The sequence below is a fragment of the Python bivittatus genome, unplaced genomic scaffold (genome assembly GCF_059951505.1).
Source record: "Python bivittatus isolate LINGU-HERP-01145 unplaced genomic scaffold, Pbiv_v1 ctg000670_np1212, whole genome shotgun sequence".
NCBI lineage: Eukaryota > Metazoa > Chordata > Lepidosauria > Squamata > Pythonidae > Python > Python bivittatus.
In genome coordinates, this window is record NW_028277094.1 from 7,813,611 (window position 1) to 7,837,013 (window position 23,403).

At 45.0% G+C, this 23,403-nt stretch overlaps 1 protein-coding gene across 5 annotated transcripts; it reads right to left on the minus strand.

Moving 5' to 3' along the window:
- Window positions 1–1,473: 1,473 nt before the first annotated feature.
- Window positions 1,474–21,988, minus strand: LONRF3 (LON peptidase N-terminal domain and ring finger 3). 5 transcript variants are annotated; one of them, XM_088151495.1, is made up of 12 exons: window positions 21,304–21,988; window positions 17,934–18,052; window positions 16,147–16,269; window positions 12,666–12,821; window positions 11,515–11,731; window positions 10,139–10,229; window positions 8,771–8,885; window positions 7,206–7,327; window positions 5,786–5,944; window positions 5,150–5,312; window positions 3,860–4,009; window positions 1,474–2,550 (listed from the first exon to the last, which is right to left on the minus strand). In XM_088151495.1, exons 1-12 carry the CDS (start codon window positions 21,848–21,850, stop codon window positions 2,392–2,394), a joined length of 2,121 nt encoding a protein of 706 aa, XP_088007621.1. In that variant the 5' UTR covers window positions 21,851–21,988; the 3' UTR covers window positions 1,474–2,391. The 5 variants fall into 5 exon arrangements, with proteins under 5 accessions (XP_088007621.1, XP_088007620.1, XP_088007624.1 ...); XM_088151494.1 differs by having other exon boundaries at window positions 10,139–10,232; XM_088151496.1 differs by having other exon boundaries at window positions 2,416–2,550; window positions 3,840–4,009; window positions 10,139–10,232.
- Window positions 21,989–23,403: the final 1,415 nt, after the last annotated feature.

Consider the following 23,403-nt stretch of genomic DNA (forward strand, 5'->3'; position numbering starts at 1 on the left):
TTCTGCCTGGATTTTTAAAAATTTTCTGAGAATCAAGTTAGAACAATCGCCTTCACTGACCGCAGAGCAGAGCGATTCCCATTAATCACCAAAACTGATTTAATGCTTTGGTCGTAATGCAGCACCAACGTAGCCCCAAAACTCTTGGGGCCCCCTGCACTTCCTCACCCACCAGACCTTTTGAACGGGTTTTGGTTTAAAGAAAAGATGGGGAGGGGTGACAGCTGGAAGCCTGCACCCCTCATCATCTTTATTTTCAAAGATGCCCCCAAATGGATCTCCCTACATTTTTATAAGAGATAAAAAGGACAGAAGGTTTTGCAGTGGAAGGCTTTGGAAAATAGTCCACCTGCCAGAAAATGACACCCCCCACCCCAAAGGAAGGAGGTTAGAGGGCTGGCAAGGTGAATTTCAGCCAATTGCCATTTTACAACGGGTTACGTCCCCTACGGCACCAAAGCAAAACTTCCTCTGACAGCTATGTTGGAAATTTACCCAGATGATGCTCTCAGAATTCCTTTATGCTGCAGAAACACGCAGTTGGATTGCAAAGAATAATGCTGAAAATTGGAGATGGGTCCAGGACAGCTTTCTTACCCTAAACCTGAAAGGTGGCTACTACAAATGACCCAAGATCTGTACTTGGATAGGCTTTTAGACCATCATCCAACTTTATCAGCAACCGCTGTATGAATTCAAATCCAGTGGGTACATCTCTCGCTCTCTCTTCCTGCCCTCAATTCACAGCTTGCTGCTTACTAAAGCAATACAAAGAGTTTTAGGGCAGTGTTTTTCAAACTTGGCCACTTTAAGATGGGTGGACTTCAACTCCCAGAATTCCCCAGCCAGCCATGCTGGCTGGGGAATTCTGGGAGTTGAAGTCCACCCATCTTAAAGTGGCCAAGTTTGAAAAACACTGTTTTAGGACATGGCCTTTCTCCTCAAGACCCTACAGGCAATATGGGATTACTCCTCCTCATGAGTTTCGACCACCTTGTGAGCTGCCAACAGGAAGGTATCCCCCCTCTGACAGCATCCTTCGTAACACATCTAAAACTCCATCAAAATAAATAAAATCAGCCACAACCTCATTTGCTAATCACGGCTGCCTGACGGCAAGGAGACATCCTATTAATATTTACAATCTTCTGCTTGGGTTTTATTTTTTTCCAAAGGGAGGGGAAAAAGCCTCTGTGAATGATGATGCCCTTTGACAAATTTCCAGAAAAGAAGCTCATGTTGGTTATGTGAAAGAGAAAGGCACATCTCCACGTTGAACTAAATTATCAAAGCAAGAACTCTTCGTTCATTAACACTGTTGGACTGGTCAGGAACCATCGTGAAGAACTGAACTTGCATTTCTAATTTCCCCATCCTGTTCTGCCTCCCCAATTTAGTCTCCACACCCATACATTGTATACATACACACACAGAGCCCACAATTCTAAAAGACTTACTCAGGAATCAGCATCATTAACTTCAATGGGATTTACTTTTGAGTAAACACACATAGGATCTTGCACTTATTTACAACTGAAAAAAAAAATAGTTCAAAGAAAAAAGCAGCAGAAAAATCTGTGACCAAAGTGATATAGTTATTCCTGAATCCTTTGGAAGATCTTAGCAACTCATTGGCGCTGTTAAAAATTCAGGCATTATAGGAAGAGAGTCAGGTTGGTCTATGGTAGCAAAATAAAAATCAGGAAGAGTTTGGTATCACCTTTTCTGACTGGCAATTTCTATTAAAAGACATCCGCTTTGGTGAAGCTTGTGCCTTTTAATAAGATGTATTAGTTGGAAAAGGTGCAAGCAGGTTCTTCCTGATCTGTTAATATTTTAGCTTCACATTAACTGGACTTCTTTTAATGAAACAGTTGCAAATTTAGATAAAATTAAAAAAAAAGCAATCCTTGACCCAAAGAATGTGATGACAAACAAGCTCGCATCTGCTTTGTCCACCTCTACTGCAGTTGACAGATGGATGCCGATAAATTACTTGGGCAATTTGTTTTAACATAGGGCAGCTGCTGAAAAAGAAACTTCAGAAAACTTAGCAGAGTTTGGAGGAAGCGAAGACCCACAGCACTCCCTGGGACTTACTCCCAAGTAAACCTTGCTTGGAATTGCCCTGCTGATGTCTCCTATAGAAAATTTAGCATTGTTTCTGCGCTGCAGACCAACTCAAGCTGGGAGCAGCTGAAAAATTATTGCAGCGAGAGAGAGAAAGAGAGGACCTTCTCATCCATGAGGTGGGAAGAGGAACTTCAGTCCTGAGAATTTAAGGCTCCCACCATGTTCATTTGCCTTCTGCGCAGCCAGTCAACAACTGGAAGTAGTGCGTGAGACGAGACAAGGCCTCAAAGGCAAGGGAATTCACACAGTCCGGGGGCGTCACTGTGACCGAGTGCGGGAGAGGAAGGCTAAAATGTTCCTGATGCCGTTCAGACGAGCTTTCAGGGATGTCATGGCCAGGAACGGAAGCTGTGCTCTGCTCTCCAGGGGAAGAACAGCCAATATCCACCAGCACCAGGCGGGGCCATCAGGGTTCATCTGCAACAGAAAAGACACACCTGCCACAAACCTTATGGCACACATAACTGGAGGCAGATTCAGGATAGGTAAGAGGAAGCCCCACTTAACGTCACTTGAGATTGGCCTGTGGAACTCCCTGCCATTGGATATGATGGCCGCCAGCTCGGACAGCTTTAAAAAGGGGATGGATAAATCCCAAAGGGGTAAGGCTACCAATGTCTACTCAACACGATGGCTAGATCTTACTTCCAGGATCTGAGGTAGTGCCTAGGGAAACATAAGCAGGGAGGTGCCAACAATAGGATCTTCTCAGAAGCACTGGGTTGGTTAGCTATCATGGGTTGAAAGCCTTGGACGAGGTAGACCATTTTTAGATTGAAAAGCTTCACCCTTTTATCTTGCTACGCCAAAGCAGCACTGACTTTCTTGAACCCCTGAAGACAAAGGCAAACATCAGCGTAATAGACTGCCACCGCTGGGTGGACTGTCTGGTTGAAAAGGAAAGGAAAAAACTAGATAGCAGGTCTCTTCTTAAAAAAATCTAAAATGCCTGTGTTCTAGCAGGTGAGGAAAAGTTGCCCTTCTACTGAATTTATTTATTCAATAATTATCAATTTATTAATGAGATAATATTGACTGCTAGAATCATCAGCTGGAAAGGAAGCTATTTATCCCAGGCTACAATTCCTAATGCTGTCCAGCACAGGGGACATCCTGGCTACAGAAGATGGGGATTGGCGCCCCGGTTATCTGGAGGAGGTTGGCTTGGCAAAGGTAGAAATTTTCCCCATTTAGGATGGAGGTGATATAATGGCATGTGGGAAAGACCTTGGGAGACTGGGCCAAGAGATGCTGCCTAGGGAATGGTCAGGTAAGAGACAGCATAGCCCAAAGCAGGATAGTGGGCAAGGCAAGAGGCTCAGAAGGGACCCTGCCTAAGTTCTCAGGCTATAAAGGAGACCGGGGAGTGGGGGGGGTGAGAACTGTACTTTCAGACTTGCAAGATTGATATCAGCTTTACGAGGTAGACCAGACAGGAAACATGACCAGATCAGCTAATTCTACTTCATTGTAACGCTACATTAACAGAATCTTGCAAGTCTGAAAGTACAATTCTCCCCCCGCCCCATCTCCTTTACAGCCTGAGAACTTAGGGAGGGTCTCTTCTGAGACTCTTGCCCCATTCACTATCCAGCTGTGGGCTATGCTGTTTCTTATCTGACCGTTCTCTTGGCAGCGTCTCTTGGCCCGGTCTCCCAAGGTCTTTCCCACGTACCATTACAAGTGAGCAGAGTTAAGGGTCACACCTCTCGATTCTTGCTTGTACCTGTGGGTCTGATTCTTTAAGAGGCATTGGACCAAAGTGATGGAGAATGCGAATCTTGAGTGCAGATTTCAGAGAGCTGAACCACCTGTAGGCCTGGTCATACACGAAATCATGGAGGAGCATCAATCCGGCACGATCCTCTCCTTGGACCTATTATTGGCAGAGAACACAGAAAGATTTTAGGTTGAACCTGGGGATATAGGAGAAAGAAGAGAAAGATTTCTTCAGACATCTTTATGGCTATCACAACTGGAGGATGATAATGGGCTAGGACTGTGCAGCTGGCCCACCTCACCCTTCCCCCCCCCAAAATAAAAAACACCTAAAGACACTACAAAACCCTACCATTAAATGAAACCATCTCTAAACTTAAAGAGAAAAGGATTAAAAAAAACCCAAACTAAAAAAGAAAGAAAAAAATCTACCTTATATATTAAACTTATCAAAAGTCACTGGTTTACTAAAAAATACCATACACTGTTATCATCAATAAAAAATGTCATTGTAAAGTATCACAAAACCTCTGCCAAAGTAGTACATTTTGCCTCATCCTTTGATTAGTATGAAATATTGTCTTTTCCAAAACAGATAGGTCACACATTTCCAAAACCCATTCCTTAACATCTGGAATCATGGGGTTGCTGTACAAATAAAACCAAAACAACGTCACTTCTTACCAACAAAGATAGTAAGAAGTTTCTTATGGTGTTATAAAATATACTATTGGTTATTTTGCGAGGGGCCACCATGTGCTTCCTATCATCCTCACAAGAATCTTGTCAAACAGGTTGGTGTTAACGGTGAAGACTCCTTGGAGTTAAATTTGCTTGCTGACACCTTCACGGTCATATCTATGGAGTTCTCTAGGCATCAATGTCAAAGAGCTTGCATTTTCAAGGTCGGCTAAGGTTGGCTGGGTGATACAACCTGCTTTTATTCCTTCACTATTGTTGATGGGGAATTGCATTTGATGCCAACATGGAACTTCAGTTCTAGACCTTCCATCTGATGTTTTTCAACTACTGGATTTCTTTTTTATCCATCAGAGCAGTGTTTCTCAACCTTGGCAACTTTAAGATGAGTGGACTTCAACTCCCAGAATTCCCCAGCCAGCCATGGGAGTTGAAGTCCACTCATCTTAAAGTTGCCAAGGTTGAGAAACACTGCATTAGAGAGCTGATTTCATATGAAGGCAGGTTCTGGGGAGTGCACATTTGAGTGCCTCCTGAAGCTGTGCTAGACAGTCAACCTTATCCCCTTTCACCTTTGTAGCCGTGAGTCAACACCTACCATCTTGTCTTCGATGTACTCAATATCCGCCGTGTTGTAGCCGTCACACTGGCTGTGCTGTATCACCTTAAACCGCCTCTTGCCAACGCTATCCACCACAGACCGCCCATCGGCGAAGACTTCAACGTTCCTTATCTCTAGGATACAACCATAATCTGCAAACCTGTTTGCCAGAATAGCCCAAGAAAAGAAACGGGATTAATCCAGGATTTCTACCTCATATTAAGCCATACATCTCTCTGCCTTAGGCTTAAAATGTTAACAAATGCAGAATGGCTGTGTTAGGTGTGAGCTGTTCAATATATGAGTTTGAGATGGATGACCATATGGGAGGAGGAGGAGGAGGAGAAAAATAAATAAATCTGCACCTGACTTCCAATAATGGATTATTGATATGAGTTGTCTGTCAACATCTTTGAAAAAAAGGGGAACGGGGACTTTCCAGAAACGTGAACCATTTTTTTGGTTTGTAATTTCATTTATAATTGTACCGGCCCTTCCCCTACTGCTTTTATTTAATTTGAATGCTACATCGCTTTGTCCCCAGAAATATGGATGCCATTTTCTTCTCGTTGAAGCTTGAACATGAAACACGCAGCGTTTCTGAGTTCTGACGCTCAGCACATGCTCACTCACCCTTTGACGGGATCCCCAATACACATGCCAAACTGTTTGGTGCCGGTCTCCATGCACCTCCGAACCATCAATCGGTAGCAGGGCTCAAAGATGTGCAGAGGGCAGGGGACCGTGGGATAGGCCATCGTGCAGACAAATATAGGAACGTTCTTGTTCAAACTGTGGGACAAATGTGATATTAAGTGACGATCATACAGTACCACACTCGTTTGCTTATTTAAAAAAACCCAGTGAAGTCAGAAGAGAAAGATAACTTATAAATGACAAAGGCATTCACAGTTTCATAAAACCCCTCCTGTATAACTTACTAATGACCAGCTATTTTTTTTTTAATCGCTCAGCACTGTTAAGTTTCCTCTAGGACAGGGATTCTCAGTCTTTTCGCACCATGGAGAATCTGGTGACGTCTACAAACCTCTTTTCCAAAAAATCTACTAAATGCATAACATAACAGAGTAAAAGTAAAGTTGCAATGTTTTTTCCACCCGAGTTCACAGACCCCCTGAAATTTATCCAGGGATTCCCAAGGGGTCTGTGCGACCCCATATTAAGGACCTTTGCTCTAGCATAAACTACACACATAAACACCCGCTGACTCTGTGAAAGCTCATTTTTTACAGCTGAGCCACAGCTGGCCAGAGAAACAGGCCAGGAAAATTATGTGAACCCAAGACGGACAAAAACGACGTTTCTTTCCATTCAAATCCAATTACGTTTCTGATGTGTTCTGGCGATTTAATATACAATTACAAAATGATTTTAATAATTCCCCCTTTGATTACACTGAACATCAGGTTTAAATGGTCACTTTTACAGATTCTGAGAGGATCCTATGCAAGGACACAAAGCCGCCCCCCCCCCAAGATATGTACTCTTGCACTAAGGGGGGGGGGGTATTCAAATTCTAAGACGCCTGCATTGGGACCAATGCAAATACCAAAAATAGAAGCAAATGTGTGAGCTTTTCAGAGCTCCCCACCAAGACCAGGATGAAATACAAAGCAAGGGAGGGTTAGGAGAAGGAAATTTTTTTTAAAAACAGGCATTTTCTCCAGGCTAACAGAATCTTCTGCTTCTAAGGCAGTGTTTCTCAGCCTTGGAAGCTTCAAGATGTGTGGACTTCAACTCCCAGAATTCCCCAGCCAGCCATGGCTGGCTGGGGAATTCTGGGAGTTGAAGTCCACACATCTTAAAGCTTCCAAGGCTGAGAAACACTATCCTAAGGGCTTCAAATATCAGAAGTTACCCCAAATACACAACTTCCCAGCTAGGCAGAATATTGAAATAAGGAAAAATATGAAGCACCTTTATTACCCAAACCATTTTTAACCTAGTCCAACCGTCAAAATGATGTCAACTCAAGCTGAGCTGCAACGGATTTTCTAGTGATTAAAGGACATAGAAAGCTGGGGTGACCTACTTGGAAAATTCAGCCATTTCCTCTTCATAAAGCTTTCTTCTTTCGGTGAGTTCCACCGGCAGGTACTTTGCAATTAATTCCTCCATCAGCACCGTCTTGCAATGTTTCTTCATGGCCAAGCACTGTATGAGAAAACAGGATCCTGTTCAGGACAGTTTAGAGTGACACCGTTCTGGGACAAGGTATTTTTCCAATGCATAGTTTCCTCTCTCACTCTGTTTTTTTAAATATTATTTTGGTTTTATAGTTACTAGATCACTAGAAAAGATGGTGTTGGTGGGCTTGACATTAGCAATTAGGAATGGAGATAAAAACCATTTAGTCTGCATTTAAGACTGAGTATTCCCAATTTTAAATACTAACGCGTGCAAGGAAACTTCTTTCATTTGTCTGAAATCTGCCATTCTCCGAATTTTGCAGATAACATTTTTCCGCTTGGGAAAAAAAGAATAGCTGGGGAAAGTTTGCACAAAAATACCTACACTCATGAACTTATTGCACAGAAATGAACTGCAGTAGGAAAAAACTAACACAACGTACCGACCCACATGTTATAACATGTGCTTCCTCCCTCCCCTTGCTTTTTAAAAAATAATTTTTATTAATTCATTTTCAAACAAGCATACACAAAATAAAAATGAACAATTCACCACAGGTGAATTAAAAAAGGAAAAAGAAAACATACCACAACAAACGAAAACATAAAAAGGCAAAAAAAAAATCTGTAATTATCAATTACAAATATATTTATAATTTATAAACATATATAATATATACATATATCAGGGGAGATATTTATTCACCTGATTTTATAAGTCTTTAAAAGGAGAAACTAAGCTTTCAATCTTTGCCAACCCTGTCCAAGAATTTTAACCCCTTTTTAAATTAATATTATTTGTTTAAATGTTAAATGCTTAAAATGTAGGCGCCTGTTTGGAGGTCATTTTTGATTCAAATGATCAAGACAGACCGAATGGGAGACTGGGGTGGGGGGAGAAGAGAGAGAAAATAAAATTGACGGGTGGGCTCGGAAGGCCTCCGTGGATGTTTGCATTTTATGCGAAACCGGTGTGGGTTGCTTAATGCGAAAATGCTATCTCACAAAACTTCTGCATCACTGTTGTGGCTTTCCTGTGGCTAAGTGTGTCATTCAAACCTGGAACTGTTGCCACTTCTCATTAGCACTCACTAGAATCTGAAGTCTTAACGACATGTTGGTTTCAAATTTCAGTGCACGGTTTCTGGAAATGGTGGCTGCTCTGGGTCCCGTGACCTCCTTCACCATAGAAAGACACCAACTGGGGTCAAGGCGTTGAGATGGCAGTTCGCAGTAATCCACCACAGTGTTTCGTGTATTGTGCAACACATTCAAACAGCTTTTATATTTATCGTAAAGGAACCATTGTTCCATTGCTGGGGGTGCTCAACTACAGAGAGGGTGGGAGGGGAGGTAGTACCGCACACGGGAAGATGATTTTGACTGGCAACTGCAATCCTCAGACCTCACTTGGGGCCGGCTAATTTTTATAACCCTAAACCCAACTAGTTCAGCAATGCTAATTTACCTCCAAGAGGTCCTCTTTGCACAAGGGGCACTTTGGGTTATGATCCAGGCATCGTTCAAGGCATTTGAGGCAGAAAGTGTGCCCGCAGGGGGTGGTAACAGGTTCATAGAAGAGTCTGGGAGAGAAAGGAGAATCGTGGGAGTCAGAGCAAATCACAGCAGTTTCCACACACGTCTTAAGTCAAACTATAAGGAAACTCAAACATGTGAAGACACTGAAGCACAAAGTGGACCTCACGCAAACAAGCGTTGCAGTACAGGAGTTTAGTCAATCAGCCTGGTCTTCTCCAGAATAAGCTAATCCACTCTCCTTGTTTTCTGGCTCTCCCTCTCCATTGTCACTCAGCATTCTATGGGATTTGGGGGTTCTTCTCCTTAAATGTGCATATTTCTGTGACCCTTGTGGCTTCTGCAATCTTTCTTGTGTATGCGTGATGCTATTTGTCTTAGTAGGAATCCATGTTTGGAGAATGGTTTCATCTGAATAGCAGATTAGTGGCACAGGGGTGTCTTAACCTGGATGGAAGCCATGAATTCATAATAAAAGCCAACTCTTCTCCTAGGGCCTGGATTCCAATAATGTTGTTAGGGGAAAGGTATGAGACACTTGAAGAGATCTCCAAACTTAACCCTACCTTTCCCCTTCTAGGTACCCACCTTTGCTGTACATAAAGCAAGATCCTAGTCCACAGCTATGATTGAGGATTCCAGTTTAGCCAAGGAAAGGTCATACATATATTGATTACTAACATTACACAATTAACTCAACTCCGCCTTCCCATGTTTTCTCCCAACAAATGTACCAGTACACTCACCCACTCCACATCTGTATGTCAGGTTACTTGGACAGACACACAAGGCTATTAGCTGTTGTGGTTCACTGACCAGCAAAAGGTAAAACCATCAATCAATACCTTGGCATTTCATAATAGGCTTTTGTAACTAATATCAAAATGCCCAAAGTTAAAAGAACTGCTATGTTTACCCCTTAAACCATAATGTAGCTAGTTTTTTTCCCCCAGTGTATTACATGAAGCTAGCATCTGGGGTTTGTAAACTGCATTTTATGGCTTAGCTTTACCTGTATCATGGTTAATCCTGGAGTAGACTTAAAACAGTTGAAGTCATTGGTTAAGAAAGGGAGATCTGTTACTAATGGATGGAACAGCATGGCTGCATATGTTAATGTGTTAATGCAAGCCCAACACATAATTTGTTGAATAAGTCATGCTTCACGTTGAATCAGGATGGGTAGATTCATTCATTGCACAAAACCAAAGCTTATCCAAACCATAACTCGAACTGTAGTATCTGTTAGAATTGGACTAATGCTTTTGCACTGGCCTGACCATAGAGAAAAACCAGATACCTCATGCACAGAGAACATTCCAGGTCAGCTGCATCCACACATTCAAAGACGATGCAATTTCCAGCGCTGGATTCCTTCTCATCACTTTGATCTACTAGAAAGGATCAAAGGGCAAGGAAGAGAGAGACACCCATCATGGTGCAGTAATTAGGAAAAAATTGTGCCAAATGTCATTTTCCCTGAAAAATCTGAACTGCAAACGCCCAACCATTCTAACACACATTTGGTGCTTCAGGGCAACAGAAGTACACTTGCAAATTTAACATTAAATTCCTTAAACTTATGTTTAATCTGAATCATAGATCCCACTGTTATTAATCTTGGGTGTTGTAGAAAGGGGGACAGTGTTTTCTGGAACAAACACAAGATCTTTCTGGGCAGGAGAACAGCTACGAAAGCCAAAAGTGAAAATAACTAAATTCCACACAGAAATATATTTTAAAAAAAGAGAGAAAAAAATAAGAAAAAGAACAGCTTTAAACTTTCTCCTAGTTTTTCATACTTTATCTAGGTCCAGCAGCCAACAATCTATAAAACAAATGGACTGTGAGCCTAAACTCACATTTACATATTTCACAGTATTTGTAAACTGCTCCAAATGACTCTAGACAATGCTAACAACAATGAAAAATCAAAATCCCAAAGAGAAACAAATAAGCAAAAAAGAAAGGAAAAACAAAACAATAAAAAGGCAGCAATAAATGCAACAGCCCGTGTTCAGTAGAGCCAAAGATGTGTTGGAACGATATCGCTTTTAGTTGCTTTCTAAAAGTACATAATGTGGGGTTGACTGAACCTTTAGGGCAGTGTTTCTCAACCTCAGCCACTTTAAGCTGGGGGACTCCAACTCCCAAAATTTCCTAGTCAGCTGGCTGGGGAATTCTGGAAGCTGGAGTCCACACACCTGAAAGCTAACGAAGTTGAGAAACACTGCTCTAGAGGAAGGATGCTCCACAAGGTGGGGTCTATCCTCCATGGCATCCATGGGGAGGAGCGTGTGTTGAAATTTGCAAGATGGTGGTGCAGGGTCATGATTCAAACCTGCTCAAAGGAACACAACACCATACCTGCCATCTTGCTGTAGAGAGAAAGGAAGCCTTGATAGAAGTATGCAAGATCCGTTGCCTAGGGAGAAGGGGCTGAAACATTAAGTCCAAAAGTCCAAATAACATTTGGAAGCGGCTCAGACAGACACCTCCCTAATTCACTTTGCTATAAGGAAGAGGAGGTCCAGCACGATCAAACCTGAAAGATTCTATTATGGTAGCCAATCTCAATGAAAGTAATTTTAGCCTTCTATGGAGTCAATTTCCTGGTCTGGTCTACCTAGTGGAGTTGACACTTGCTGATTTTGATTGCTTGTAAACACAACTTACCCCTTTTGGCCATTTTGTGAGGCTGATCAGAATTCGCAGCCACTTCAGCATGGCGCCTTTTCTTTGAGGGCCCAATTTTCTCAGGGGCAGTCTCCACTGCTGAGGAGACAGCTCCGTTTTCTTCCAAGCTTCCTTCATGGCTTTGGAAGGGTTTTCCTGAGTTGCCACAGTGGGTCATTTTCTGGTCTTCACAGTGCTTTTCCTGGTCCGTGCTAACCTGCACCAAGGACAAAGCATCATCAATGATCTCTGAGACTTCTCATTTGTCACAGTCCTCCAAGTCCCACCAGTAGACACCACAACGGTCTGACATCCTACCTGACCAAGAGTACCCAGCAAAACTAATGTTGCTATTTGAAAAGTCAGCCTTTCCAAATCTGGGCTACGTGACAGAACAGCAGGAGCTCTTGGCCCATCACTCCACCCTCTTCTCCAAACATTCCACCACCCACGAGTGACAACAAATGTAGGCAACACCACCGGGGGCAAAAAGGAGATTTCACTCCTCATTTTGATGGGGTGACAGTGATACTCTTGACTATTTCCTTTTCTCTTATGTGTAGTCAGAGGGTCTTTCTTTTGGGAAGGAAGCACCGCAGATCGGTGGCGATACATACATCGGGTTTTTTTTTTTTGCATGCGAAAGATCCAAGTTCATTCCTTGCTTTCTCCTGCTTGAATTTCAGAGAACTACTGCTAGGAGTGCTGGGAACTGTAAGTCACAAACAACTGGAGTCTTCAAGGTTCCCCATCCTCAACCAGCCCTGAGCTGGAAATAGTCTTCCTTAGTTTACTGTGGTTTCTTACTTCCTGGGGGGCGACACAGGCTGAGTTTATGTGAGGAACACTGAACCACACATTAGCCCACTGCTTTTCAGTGTTGGACAAACCCAGCCTGTACAGTTGGTGATGGCTTTCTGCTCCATGTGAATCCAAACCATTGGGTGAAATGAATAAATGGCAATTAAGTTAACTATGGGTTCACATCAGCCAATCCTTGATACATCCCTGCTAGAACCCCACGTTGTGAATGCCTCATATTTGATGGATTGCTGAACTCAAGTCCCAGGTCTGAACCAGCACTATCAACCAGTATCTCTCCCTCCCTTCCTTCCAGGTAAATGCATACAGATCCACAAATGAAGGATTACCTTCAGCAAACTTGGCAGGCTATGGTTGATGCCTCCAGATCTCACTGAGCTTAAAAGGCTTCCTTTTAATCTAGAGTGGTGGGACAACAGCAGGAGGACTTCAGACAGGTTTTCCTGAGTGTTTCCCAGGATACGCGAAAATAAATTAAGTAAAAGCTGTGATATAAAACAGATATGCACACACTTCACTACTTAATTCAGAGATGGAGGGCCTCTCTGTCTCTCACACAAACACACTCATGTCCTTTCCCATTTAATTTCTAATACCTTGTGTTTAAAATTATTTGAAGCAAGTGATGGGAGGGGAGAAAAGACTCTGCCAGGGACTTTGTGCATACATAAACACTTCAAATAGGCACGACTGAGCTAGATGGATCAGCAGGATGATTTAGACCTGGAATTATTTTATTCATTCATTTAAATGAATAAAAGATAAGCTTCTAACAAAATCTAAAATATAACTTTCCAACGAGACATGCAGAACAATGGCATTAGAAAGGCAGATAGACACATATAAAAATCAACTGAAAACACAATCAGTACAGACAAAACTACCAGAGTATAACTAACTGTTCAAACATTTTCAATAGGCTAAAATCTTCCAAATTCTGAGTAGCCTAAAGGAAACCTTTCAACATCCATATAGAGATCCCAAAACTCTTGAAATAAATAAATAAATAAATATTTTAGTAGTCTTTTTTTTTTTTTTTTTTTTAAGTAGTCTTCACCCTGGATGCCAAGACACATGTAGATGAGTTTCTTTGGAGGAAAGTACTCTAAATCTCAGCAGGGGATGCAGATAAACAAGCATTTCTTAGGAAGATTTAAGAATACTGATAGGTCAAGCCTTCCAGGAGGCTCCTGATTAATTGTATACAACCCCTGTAATTTGATGTTGATGCTACAGTACTTCCTATTACATCTCCTGATCAATAGAGAGCCTCCTACATTATAAAACAGGTGCTCAATATCTTGGTTCTAATCTGATCAGATGTTGACCCTTTTAAAATACAGTGTATTTCCACCTCACTCTTTCTTCAAGATATACAGGCCAGTGTTCATGGAATCAGCCTGCTTTGATCTCATAGCATCCTGCAACATAGGTTAAGCTAAACAACAGCTTGTGACTCAACGCCAGGCATTGGTTTCAAGGTCAGAGCAGGACTTCCAAACCAAATGTTTTCTTGCCCAATGGATATGCCAAACCAGACCCAAATTTAATCCTCTGGCACAAAGCATGATTGTATGCTTTGGCATTCGAAAACATCACAGCCTGACAGTCAGAGGTAACAGATGATTACAAAGGTATGAAAATCATAGGTTAACTGTATCGTGCTTTTATAAAGTATGAATTGCAAGCTTCTTTATAACACAGAGGTTGGAAACTTTGACCTCAGAAAACAGAGCTCCTAAAACGGTTTTTGCCAGTCCAGCAAACTGGTCATTACCAAATAAACTTTTGGGGAGAGAGGAAGAATAAGCCCAAAGCAGTTGGCATCACAATTGCTTGGCAAAATGTCTCAAGTTTAATTTTTGGCCTCCCAGTTAAAGGGTCTGGAAAGCACACAGACGGAGGGAGGTCTCCACAAGCAAAACATGGAGGCACTAGACAGCTTCCTAATTCCTTTGTTTTTTAAAAGTCTAACTTTATTTTCAACTCTTATCCTTTGTCTCAGGGCTAAATAGCTAATTCTGCAGCGTTGCATCCAATCAGTCCAAGGAGACTGGCTACTGGTTTTTTTCCAAGTCACTACATGCTTGTGGCTTCACGCACAGCACATGAGTAGTAAAGTCATCGGGCCACGTAATTATCTTTTGCTGGCAACATCTCCCTTCTTCCTTCCGTACCTCAAAATGATCTTTATTCTCAGTGGAATCTCTTTACAAGACCTGAGGATTACCACTGGGAAAAGGTCAAGATGGAAGCCATTTGTCCATCAAGAGTCAGAGCTAACTTGTTGGCGTCTAGTACTGAGCAAAGGGTGACACCCCTGAAATACGGGCTCTACCTGCTGACCCTCATGATTCAAGGCACCAACCCAAAGAGCTGTTTAACACTCCTACCCACCAGGCAGCTGAGCTCTGCAAATCTCCCTTGGTTTCAGCCACAGAATTTTTTTTGCGTTCAACTTTGAGGATTATTTCACAACACTTTAAGCAACCACCACCTCCTGACAGAGGGTTCTGCCACTCCACCAAAGGGAAATGGCTTACAATGGCCTTTGCTCAGAAGGCTTACAAGTTCAGAACTCAGAAGTTCTTTGGTTCAGAATCTTGCCCTGGGGAAAAGCTGGGAATCTCTCCAATGACAAGGCTGACTCCTCATCTTTTCTCACTCCTGCTACACAGCTTTTTCCAGTTGGAGGGGTGGATCCCAACCTCCCAGGTTTCCAGTTTGCAAACTTCCACCAGGAAGGCAGTCTTAACTGCAACTTTTGAAATCACAACTGTTCACTGCAACTTGCTTGCTTGTGGGTATTACTAGCAAGACACACCAGTGCAGATACAATACGAGGACAGCACAGGGCTACAGCTTGGTGGGGAAAAAGAAGATGGCCCATGCATCAGGAAAGAAAATGAGCTGTTTATTGGAGGGGCCTGTGAGTTTTTATTTCTTGCACAATCAAGAAAAAGACATTTTATAACCAAGCACCAGACTACTCAAGTGACTAACAAAATGAAGGACGAGGCAGTTTGGGGATGCTACAGTCAGAATCCTCTCAGAGAAGCAAACTTTTCCCTAATTCAATGTCAGTCAGGCCAAAATCTTGCAAAACTGGATTTTCCAAGCTGGAACTAGGTCAGAATAATTCTAATTTAAAAAGTGCACCTCCATGCGAGTTTGACAGCAGTATCACTCTTTTCCCTGAACTATTTCAACCCCTTTTAAAGATTATGTAACACTTCAAAATTTGAGATGTTACCCAGTAGGCTTGTCTGGAGAGGATAAATTAAATGCTAAGTCATAAATCGTGGGGTGTTCTCATTTTCTGACGCTGTTCAGAAAGAGCAAAAGTATTTCTGTTGCACGGAGTGCTAAACAAAGGATGGGCGGAGCTTGTAGGGTTTACGTGTCACATTTGCTACTCCCAACCTCAGCAGAGCAATTCATGTCAATACACAACTTGGCCCCATCTTGGCAAACAGAGTTGAAATGTGTGTCTTGCAAAGCCAAGTGAGGGCACATGCATGCAAAATGAAGAAAGAAAAATTAAAAAACCCATGGAAGAAATATCAGCATCCTTATAAACAATACAGAGCCCTGCTCTCATTATGTGGGACCTTTTATATAACAGCTCCCGGTCCCAAAGACCTTGCATAACAGATAGGCAGGTGGTGTAAAGTGAACACCAATCAGTTTTTTCCCCCCAAAGTCCAGTATAGCTACTTTCATTAACTGGTAACAAGTTTCCTCCTTTTTTTTTTTAAATGAGGAGATCACGCTAGGTTGCATGTTAGCTAAAACAACACACCGGCTTACCCTTTGAGCCTCAGATTTCACCTTCTGGTTCTCGTCCTCCAAAATGAGGCAGAATAAAAACTCATGAAAAGCTTCTTCCGTCTTCCCCAGGCTAGCAAGAGCTTGTCCCTTTCGCAAGTGGCCCTGGAAAGTAGAACATCATCTTTGGCGTCAAACTGTGAAAGCAATACCAGGATCACTGGGGACGAGAATCATTTAAGTGAGCCATTTCACTATCTTCTATTGCTTGGCCTCCGTGCGTTTTCATTCTTTATTATTTTAGTGGATTATTTCTACCCACATGGTACTCAAGACAGCTGATGGCAGAAGCAAAACAAGACGAGAAGCAATTAAATTTTTTTCCCCCCCAAAGACTAAATTAACTCAAAGCATCCGGCTGAAAAGCTTGCTGACCTTGGTTGCAGCTCACATGCAAGCGGTTCTCACTGATATAGCCCCTCCGGGCACCCAAAGCATTTTGCACTCATCAAGGCTTGCAATAAAGATAAGCTTATAAGCCACTTATTGCTTATTTGATGTGATTATTTATCAATTTATAAACCGCCTCTGTCAAGGCTACTCTAAGAGGTGTGTAGAAGCTGCAGTCCATGCAACAATAACCTATAATAGCAGATATGCAATATGTAATGATAGTAAACATTGCAATGAGATGATATTCCTGGCACCAGGAGCCTTACAGCACTCAAGTTGCAAAAACCTTCCAGAACACAAAAGTTTTAACGAGCTTCCGGAAGGCCAGGAAAGTGACAGGTGTCCTTCTCCTGGGGGCACAAGCTATTCTAGAGGAGGAGAGCACCCTACAGAAAACCCACTTTCAGATCCTTTGCCTTACCACACCGCTTGATAGATGGGGACTTTCAGCAGACATTCTCTTGGATCTTGGGTTGGGTGGGCAAAATCTCTACGGGATAGGTGGTCTCAAAGATACCCAAGTCCTGAGCCATACAAAGTTTCGTATGTGATTACCTGCCCTTGAAAACATATCAATAGCCAGTGTGTGATGGAATGGAATTATGAAGGCCAGGCTCAGGGAGATAAGCGTTTTCTTAGTTCACCGAAAGAGCGTGGGAACTACAAGAGGATGAGGCTGGCACCTCCCTGAGGAATTCACGGTGTTGTGGCTGGCTGGCTTGGGAGCTGGGGTTTCAGTCTGGGAAGATTCTTGCTAGAGGTTGTAGCTAATAAACACAGCTGAACTGAATTTGCATTGTCTCTTGGAGTTCCTTGGGCTAAACCTGACACAGTGCAGCTCTCACAAAAATGGCATCGCATGGTTGAAAACCTGGAACTTATGCAAGACCAAGAGGAACCTGGAGCTTATGCAAAGGAACATCTACAGTTCACCCTATCGCTGAACCCTTCCAGCTCATCTATGGCAAACAAGAATCCCTAAAGGCATTTTCTGTTAAATTTGAGACTGCTTTTTCTAATGATAGAAACATTCCTGTTGAGATAAAATCCCATCAACAAACAAGATAAACAAGTCACCCCAAGCTATTGTTTTTCCAGACTGATTTTCAGGACAGACTAACACAGAAGCGCACCTGTCTACATCACTCCTATCTAATGAAAGCAGGAGACTAGGGGGAAAAAGAGGTTGAGATTATTTAACCCCTATTTGTGCAGTTGAACTCACCACTGGAAGCCAAGTTTTCTTCAGTCCCCCTGTTTGTTTCCAGTGGTGAGCTTAACTACCTACCGACTTTTGGCACATCCGGGCATTTCATTTAAGGAACTGCCAATGGAGAGAGGACAATATGGGATAGCTGTTTAGTATTTAAACTCACCTTCACCCAGCAAGGCTGCAGCTGGCAGGCCATTTCTGCATCTTGCAACGCCTCCTCGCAGCATTTTAAAGTCGAATTGATTTGGGACCGGTTGCAATATAGCAAATGATCAGAAGGAGCTGTAAATAATGGAAACATTGACTGAATATGCTGATAACCCTGTTGCTCTTACTGACTCTCGTTCAGAGCTATGTCTATGTTCGTGCTTCTGGGGAATACTCATTTAACTTTCAGACTTAGAAGTTTAAAATTAACTGGAGTGCTGGCTTCCTCTCCACTCCACCCTGTGTTTCTCTTAGGGACTGCTGTTCCCAGCCATCACGTTTCTCTTACATAAGCACTTTGAGGGTTGCATAAATGTGTGAAATGCCAGTGGAACAGCACCATAACAATCCCGGAAGCCAGAAGGGTGGGGGGGGGAGGAGGCAGAAAAGGAAAGCAATATTCTGCAATTGTTGCACAGGAGAAAGGGGGTGGAAAAGCATTGTAAAACTCTTTCTGCATACCTAGGCTGAAAAGGAGAAACCGCCTATAAAGATACCGTCCGAATACTTGGTCGCTTTCAAAGGGCGGTGAGAATTCAGGTTGGTTTTGCTGGAAAGTGCCCGTTTTTAAAACAGATTTCCCCAACCAGGTGCCCTCCCGAAACAGCGCAGTTTGATTTTTATAACCTTCCAGCTATAACCCAAACTGGTCGAAGTTGGAAACCAGAGCGGAGAAGATCGTTTTAGACCGTTTCCGCAAGGGTCGCCATTTTAGATTGCTGCAGCAAAGCTGAGTTGACGGTGGGATGCTTAAAGCGAAAAGGTTTGGTCAAAGCAAGAAGTCTCCCACCGGACAGTTCGTTTTAAAAGCTACGTTGAGACCAAAAGGTTGACCCATCCCACGGTTTCCACTGCAGATCAATTCCTGGCTCAAAAAGATTGACTAAAAGACGACGAAGCATTTGACAGTCTCGCCCACTCCCTTAAGGTACCGTAAGACTCGCGCCTGTGTTTTCCCTGCGAGAGAATTACCCACTAGCTGCACTTCTGAAACATGAAAGAGCCCCCTAACTAAAACCAATGGGACACCTCTCCGATTCTACAACACAGCTTCGGTCCAGACTAACGCTCCTGAAAGCCCGAGATTCTTTAGGAAGAACTTCTCCAACGCTTGGAGGAAGGAACTCCACTGAATGCCTCAACCTGGCATCATCCAACTTGAAAACCCTCCTTTGACCCATTCATTAATAGATCATAAACCCAGAGGGCAGGCCAACTGAAAGAATGGCTGGGTGGGCATGTTTGGGAATGCTTTGCTAATTCCTACCAGAGGAACAGGCTTCATCCCATCAGCCAGAGACCGGGGAGGTGAGTCAGCAGTAGCTTGAGCGCACGGGGCAGGGTGACCTGCTGTTGGACGGTCTAGGTTTCAAGGCCTTCTCTTCTCCCCCATCCCTGGTTACACAACTGTTCCTTAGACAGGGGGGAGGATACTTGGTCCAAGCAGCTAGCTTATGCAACTGACTGTTCTCCTGACCTATTTTCGGTTCTGACTTAAACAGAGCAGACTGGCATCCCCCTCTGAAAAGAAACCCATTTCACAGATGGGGGGACATTAGCAACATCCCCCCCTTCCGCTCGTGCTCGATGCTAGCAAATGGTGCATGAATGGCTCTTGCCCTTCCCCGCTGGAATCTCAGCCTGCCAGAACGTCCAATTTAAGAGGTCGCTCAGTTTGAACCCGGTATTGCTGATATTTATTACTAGTATTTCTCTGCTGCTGTATTCCAATGGTCAGCGCAGGCCTGAGAAACAAGCTACAATTTGTTCTTCAAAAGAGGCTTTTCTGCAAAGGCCTCCCATCTAAAGGTCACAAAAGCATCTTCTCCCCACCTTTGGGGGCACAGAATTGTCTGCATTCAGGTATCTGAATTGGGCTGTGATCCAGTGACTGTTCTTCCAGGCACTGATTAAAGTTCTGGATGGTACATTCTACATTTGTTCAAATCTTAGCACTGAACCACATCTTTCTGGGTATTATCCTGCTGTCTTGGGTGTGAGGTAAAGTGTGAATTGCACCAGGAGGGTACAAGGCAGGAGAAGTTTGAGAGATGCTTGTTAATGTCCATCAATAGCCAAGGATCAAAGCTGTGTAAATAGGAGGAAGGACTGGAGAAGTGGATCACTGGAAGGACTAAGTATGACCTATTTGGATGTCCACACTGGCTTGACCATCAAGACTTGACAGCTAATCAAACTTCTGAGAAGATAATGGTTGGTTTGTTGCCCTGTTTTCTTGGTGACAAACAACACTGCAATCCTTACATACTAACTAACTTCAGGCTTTCTACTTGCTATGAGTAGCATAAATCATCACCTCAGGAGAAAACTTCTCCAGGAGTTCATACCTTCACACTTATACTGAGCTACTACACACTAGATTTCAGCCAAGCCTGTTGTGCGAATCCAGTTTATCTATGTTATTTAGAGCTCCTGCTTCACGCAAACTCAAAATGTTGGGCTAACTGAATAAGCCAGAATCCTGGGTAAGCAAGTCCCGCTAATGCAGGTAGGAGTCGAGATGGAGTAAAATGGTTTTCTGGATGTAACATCACTCCCCCTGCCACATGAGCTCCTGGCTGTTAAAAGGAAAGTCATAGTCACAAGCCGTCAACACACAGCAAGTGGTGCCCTGGATGAAACACACAACAACAAACCAGCTGTAAACTGAATCTGCAGGATGGACGAAAAAGAAAGAAAAGGGGCAGGGGGAGATTTGAATAAATGGACAATTTTACAGAAGGCTGCCAACTCTTTCCTGGCCCCTACCCCAGTGCTACTCAGAAATTAGGCAGGGACGTCCCCAGACAAAGGGTCAGAGGGCTGCCAATCGAAAGGCACCGTGCAGCTCTTCCACCAGCCCTTTCTTAATGTCCTCCCCCCCAATCAAAGCCAGAGAGAAGCTCAGAAGTGGTGCAAACAGGAAACAGCCGCACGGAACTGCTCTGAAAAATGGCAGGGCAATTCCACGATTAAAAAAAAACACAATCCAGAGCTGTATCTGTTGCTCCAGGAAGCCCCTTCACCTGTTGAATTTCTGCATGCCAGGCAAGGGCAGGAAACCGGGGAAATTTTAGAAAATCGCACCAGCCCCACCCCTCTAAGCTCAGAGGAGACTAAGCAAGGGGGGGGGGAGTCGCCAGATACACAACAGGGCCGGTTTACCGCGCACATCGACTGCGGCCCCCCATCTACCCCCGCTCCAAGCGGCCGCCTCCTCCCCAGCCCGAGCCAATGCCCACCTGCCGCTGCAAGGCGCCTCGAGGGCGACACGCGTAACGTGCGAGCGGCCCGGAACCCGCCCGCGGGGAGGGAGAGAAAGTTACCTAAGCGGACGGCCTCGTTGTATTTCTGGAGCGCCGCGTGCAGCTGCTTCTCCTTGTACAAGAGGTTCCCCTCGTGGCGGAGCCGCGACGCCTTCACCTGCCCGGGAAAGCCCTTGGCCAGCAGGTGGCTGAGGATGACATTGACCCGCAGCCGGGGCTGCGCGCCCTCCGCGCCCGGGCAGAGGCTGCAGGCCGCCGCCGCCGCCGCCGCCCCCCGCCCGCTCTCCAGGCACTTCTTGCAGAAGGTGTGGCCGCAGAGCAGCGAGACCGGCTCGTAGAGGAGGCCCTGGCACTGGCGGCAGCCGAAGACACCCCACGGCCGGCTCGGAGCCGCCGCCGCGCCCCCGGCCCCGAGGCGGCGCGTCAAGCCCTCCAGCAGCTCGCCCAGCCGCCGCGGCGCCGGCAGCTGCCGCAGCGCCCCGGGGCAGCGCCCGCCGCGCGGGAGCATCAGGGCGGCCGTCGTCGGAGACGCCGCGGAGGGCGCCGGCGGGCGAGAGGCGAGCTCCGCGCCGCGCGCCTGGCCAGCCCGGGCCACCGGGGAGCCCATGCTCGGGAGGCGCTGCCCTGGAGGGCCGGGGGGGCAGAAGCCGTCCTGCGGGCGCCGCCGTCACCGCCGGGTCCCTGCCGCTGCTCGGCGGCGCCGCCGCCACGACCCGTCCTGCCCGCCCGCCTGCCTGCCGGCCGCCCGGCCACACGCCCCCTCCGCGCCCCTCCCCCGGCCGAGGGTTACATAAAGCACGCCGCGCTGTGATTCGCTCGCGCGCCCCGGCCGCCGCCGCTGATTGGACGGCGCCGGGCGAGCTGGTTACAAAACCGGACAATGCTTTGTAGTTTTGTAACAGGCGCTTTGTTGCCGCGGGGCGGCGGCGGCGAAGAAGGCGCTGCGCTCGATCGGAGCCTGGATGTCGCTCGAGGGCGCGAAGGCAGAGACCCCTGCCCCAGAACCGACGGGCCTTGGAAAGCCCCCGCCCCGAGGGTCTCTCTGCCCGTTCATCCGTTCTTTCAGAGGGAGAAGGGAAGGGAGGCACGTGTGTCCCGCCCCCCCCCCCCCCGCCGAGCTCGCTGGAGTTCGGTTTTGTGGGCTCGATTGTCCTTTCTCGGGTTGGCCAAGCGGTGCTCGAGGTCGCTGACAAAACGGAGAAACAAAACAGCCCATCAAAAATTAACAACAGGGTAAAACAGTTCCCCCCCCCCCAAAACTTGGCATCTTTCAGATAGATGTGTAGACTTCAACTCCCAGAATGCCCCAGCCAGCAGGCTGGCTGGGGCATTCTGGGAGTTGGAAGTCCTCACATCTGAGAGTTGCCAAGTTTGAAAAACACTAGTGTGAAAGCATAAAGTAGGTACTAACATCAGATGACAATTTAAGGGGGGGGGGCTAAGTTCTTTCTCTCAGAGTCATTGTAGGAGAGTCAGATAGTCAAAAATCAGGAGCCCGTAGCCCATTTTCAGACTAACATTTTTTTAAAGGCATAAGCTTTCCTGAGCTACAGTTCCCTTCTTCAGATGTCCCCATATGGGTCAATCAATCTGACCTGTAGACAAATAGTCCTGTTTTGTCAACATGCACTTTGACCTTGTGTATTCAGGCAGAGATGTGGGTCCCTGCCCACTGCATATTACAAGAAAGGAAGGGGCCAAAGAAAATAGTTTGGAACAAAGTGCTCTTGAACCAAAAAAAAAAGTTTTGCAGAGTGGTGGGTCAAGATCAGGAGAGCGTTTGTCTCTGTCCTCTTGTTTAGGATCTCAAAAACAGGATGCTAGAAGTTGAAAGGGAGGGGGAGGAGGAGGAGGAAAAATGAAAAGTTGGAACCTGTTTTGGAAGATTTGCTTTGGAAAAGGAGGTGGAACAGATGACCTTCAAGACCCTTCTAATTCTGGGACTTCATGGTTGAGAAACACTGATATAAATGATCTTGCTGAATCTGTTCTCAGGGCATGGCTTAGCCAGTAAGCAGTCAACTTTTGTTAGGAACACTAGCTTAATTGATCCTCCATATTCAGAGGCCCTGGGCTAGCCCTCCCCCACCAACATCCTGCCCAAGACCCCCAAAATCTGAAATCCGGAAGCCCATCTTCCTGAATATTCTTTCCATTCAC

Bases quoted from the DNA above. Each gene is read 5' to 3' on its own strand.
- LONRF3 (XM_088151494.1), bottom strand. From the start codon at position 21,850: ATGGGCTCCCCGGTGGCCCGGGCTGGCCAGGCGCGCGGCGCGGAGCTC. The intron at 18,053-21,303 runs GTAACTTTCTCT...CATTATTTACAG, and splicing joins CAACGAGGCCGTCCGCTTAG to CTCCTTCTGATCATTTGCTA. The intron at 11,732-12,665 runs GTAATCCTTCAT...TCCTTGGTGCAG, and splicing joins GCCTGCCAAGTTTGCTGAAG to GTTAGCACGGACCAGGAAAA.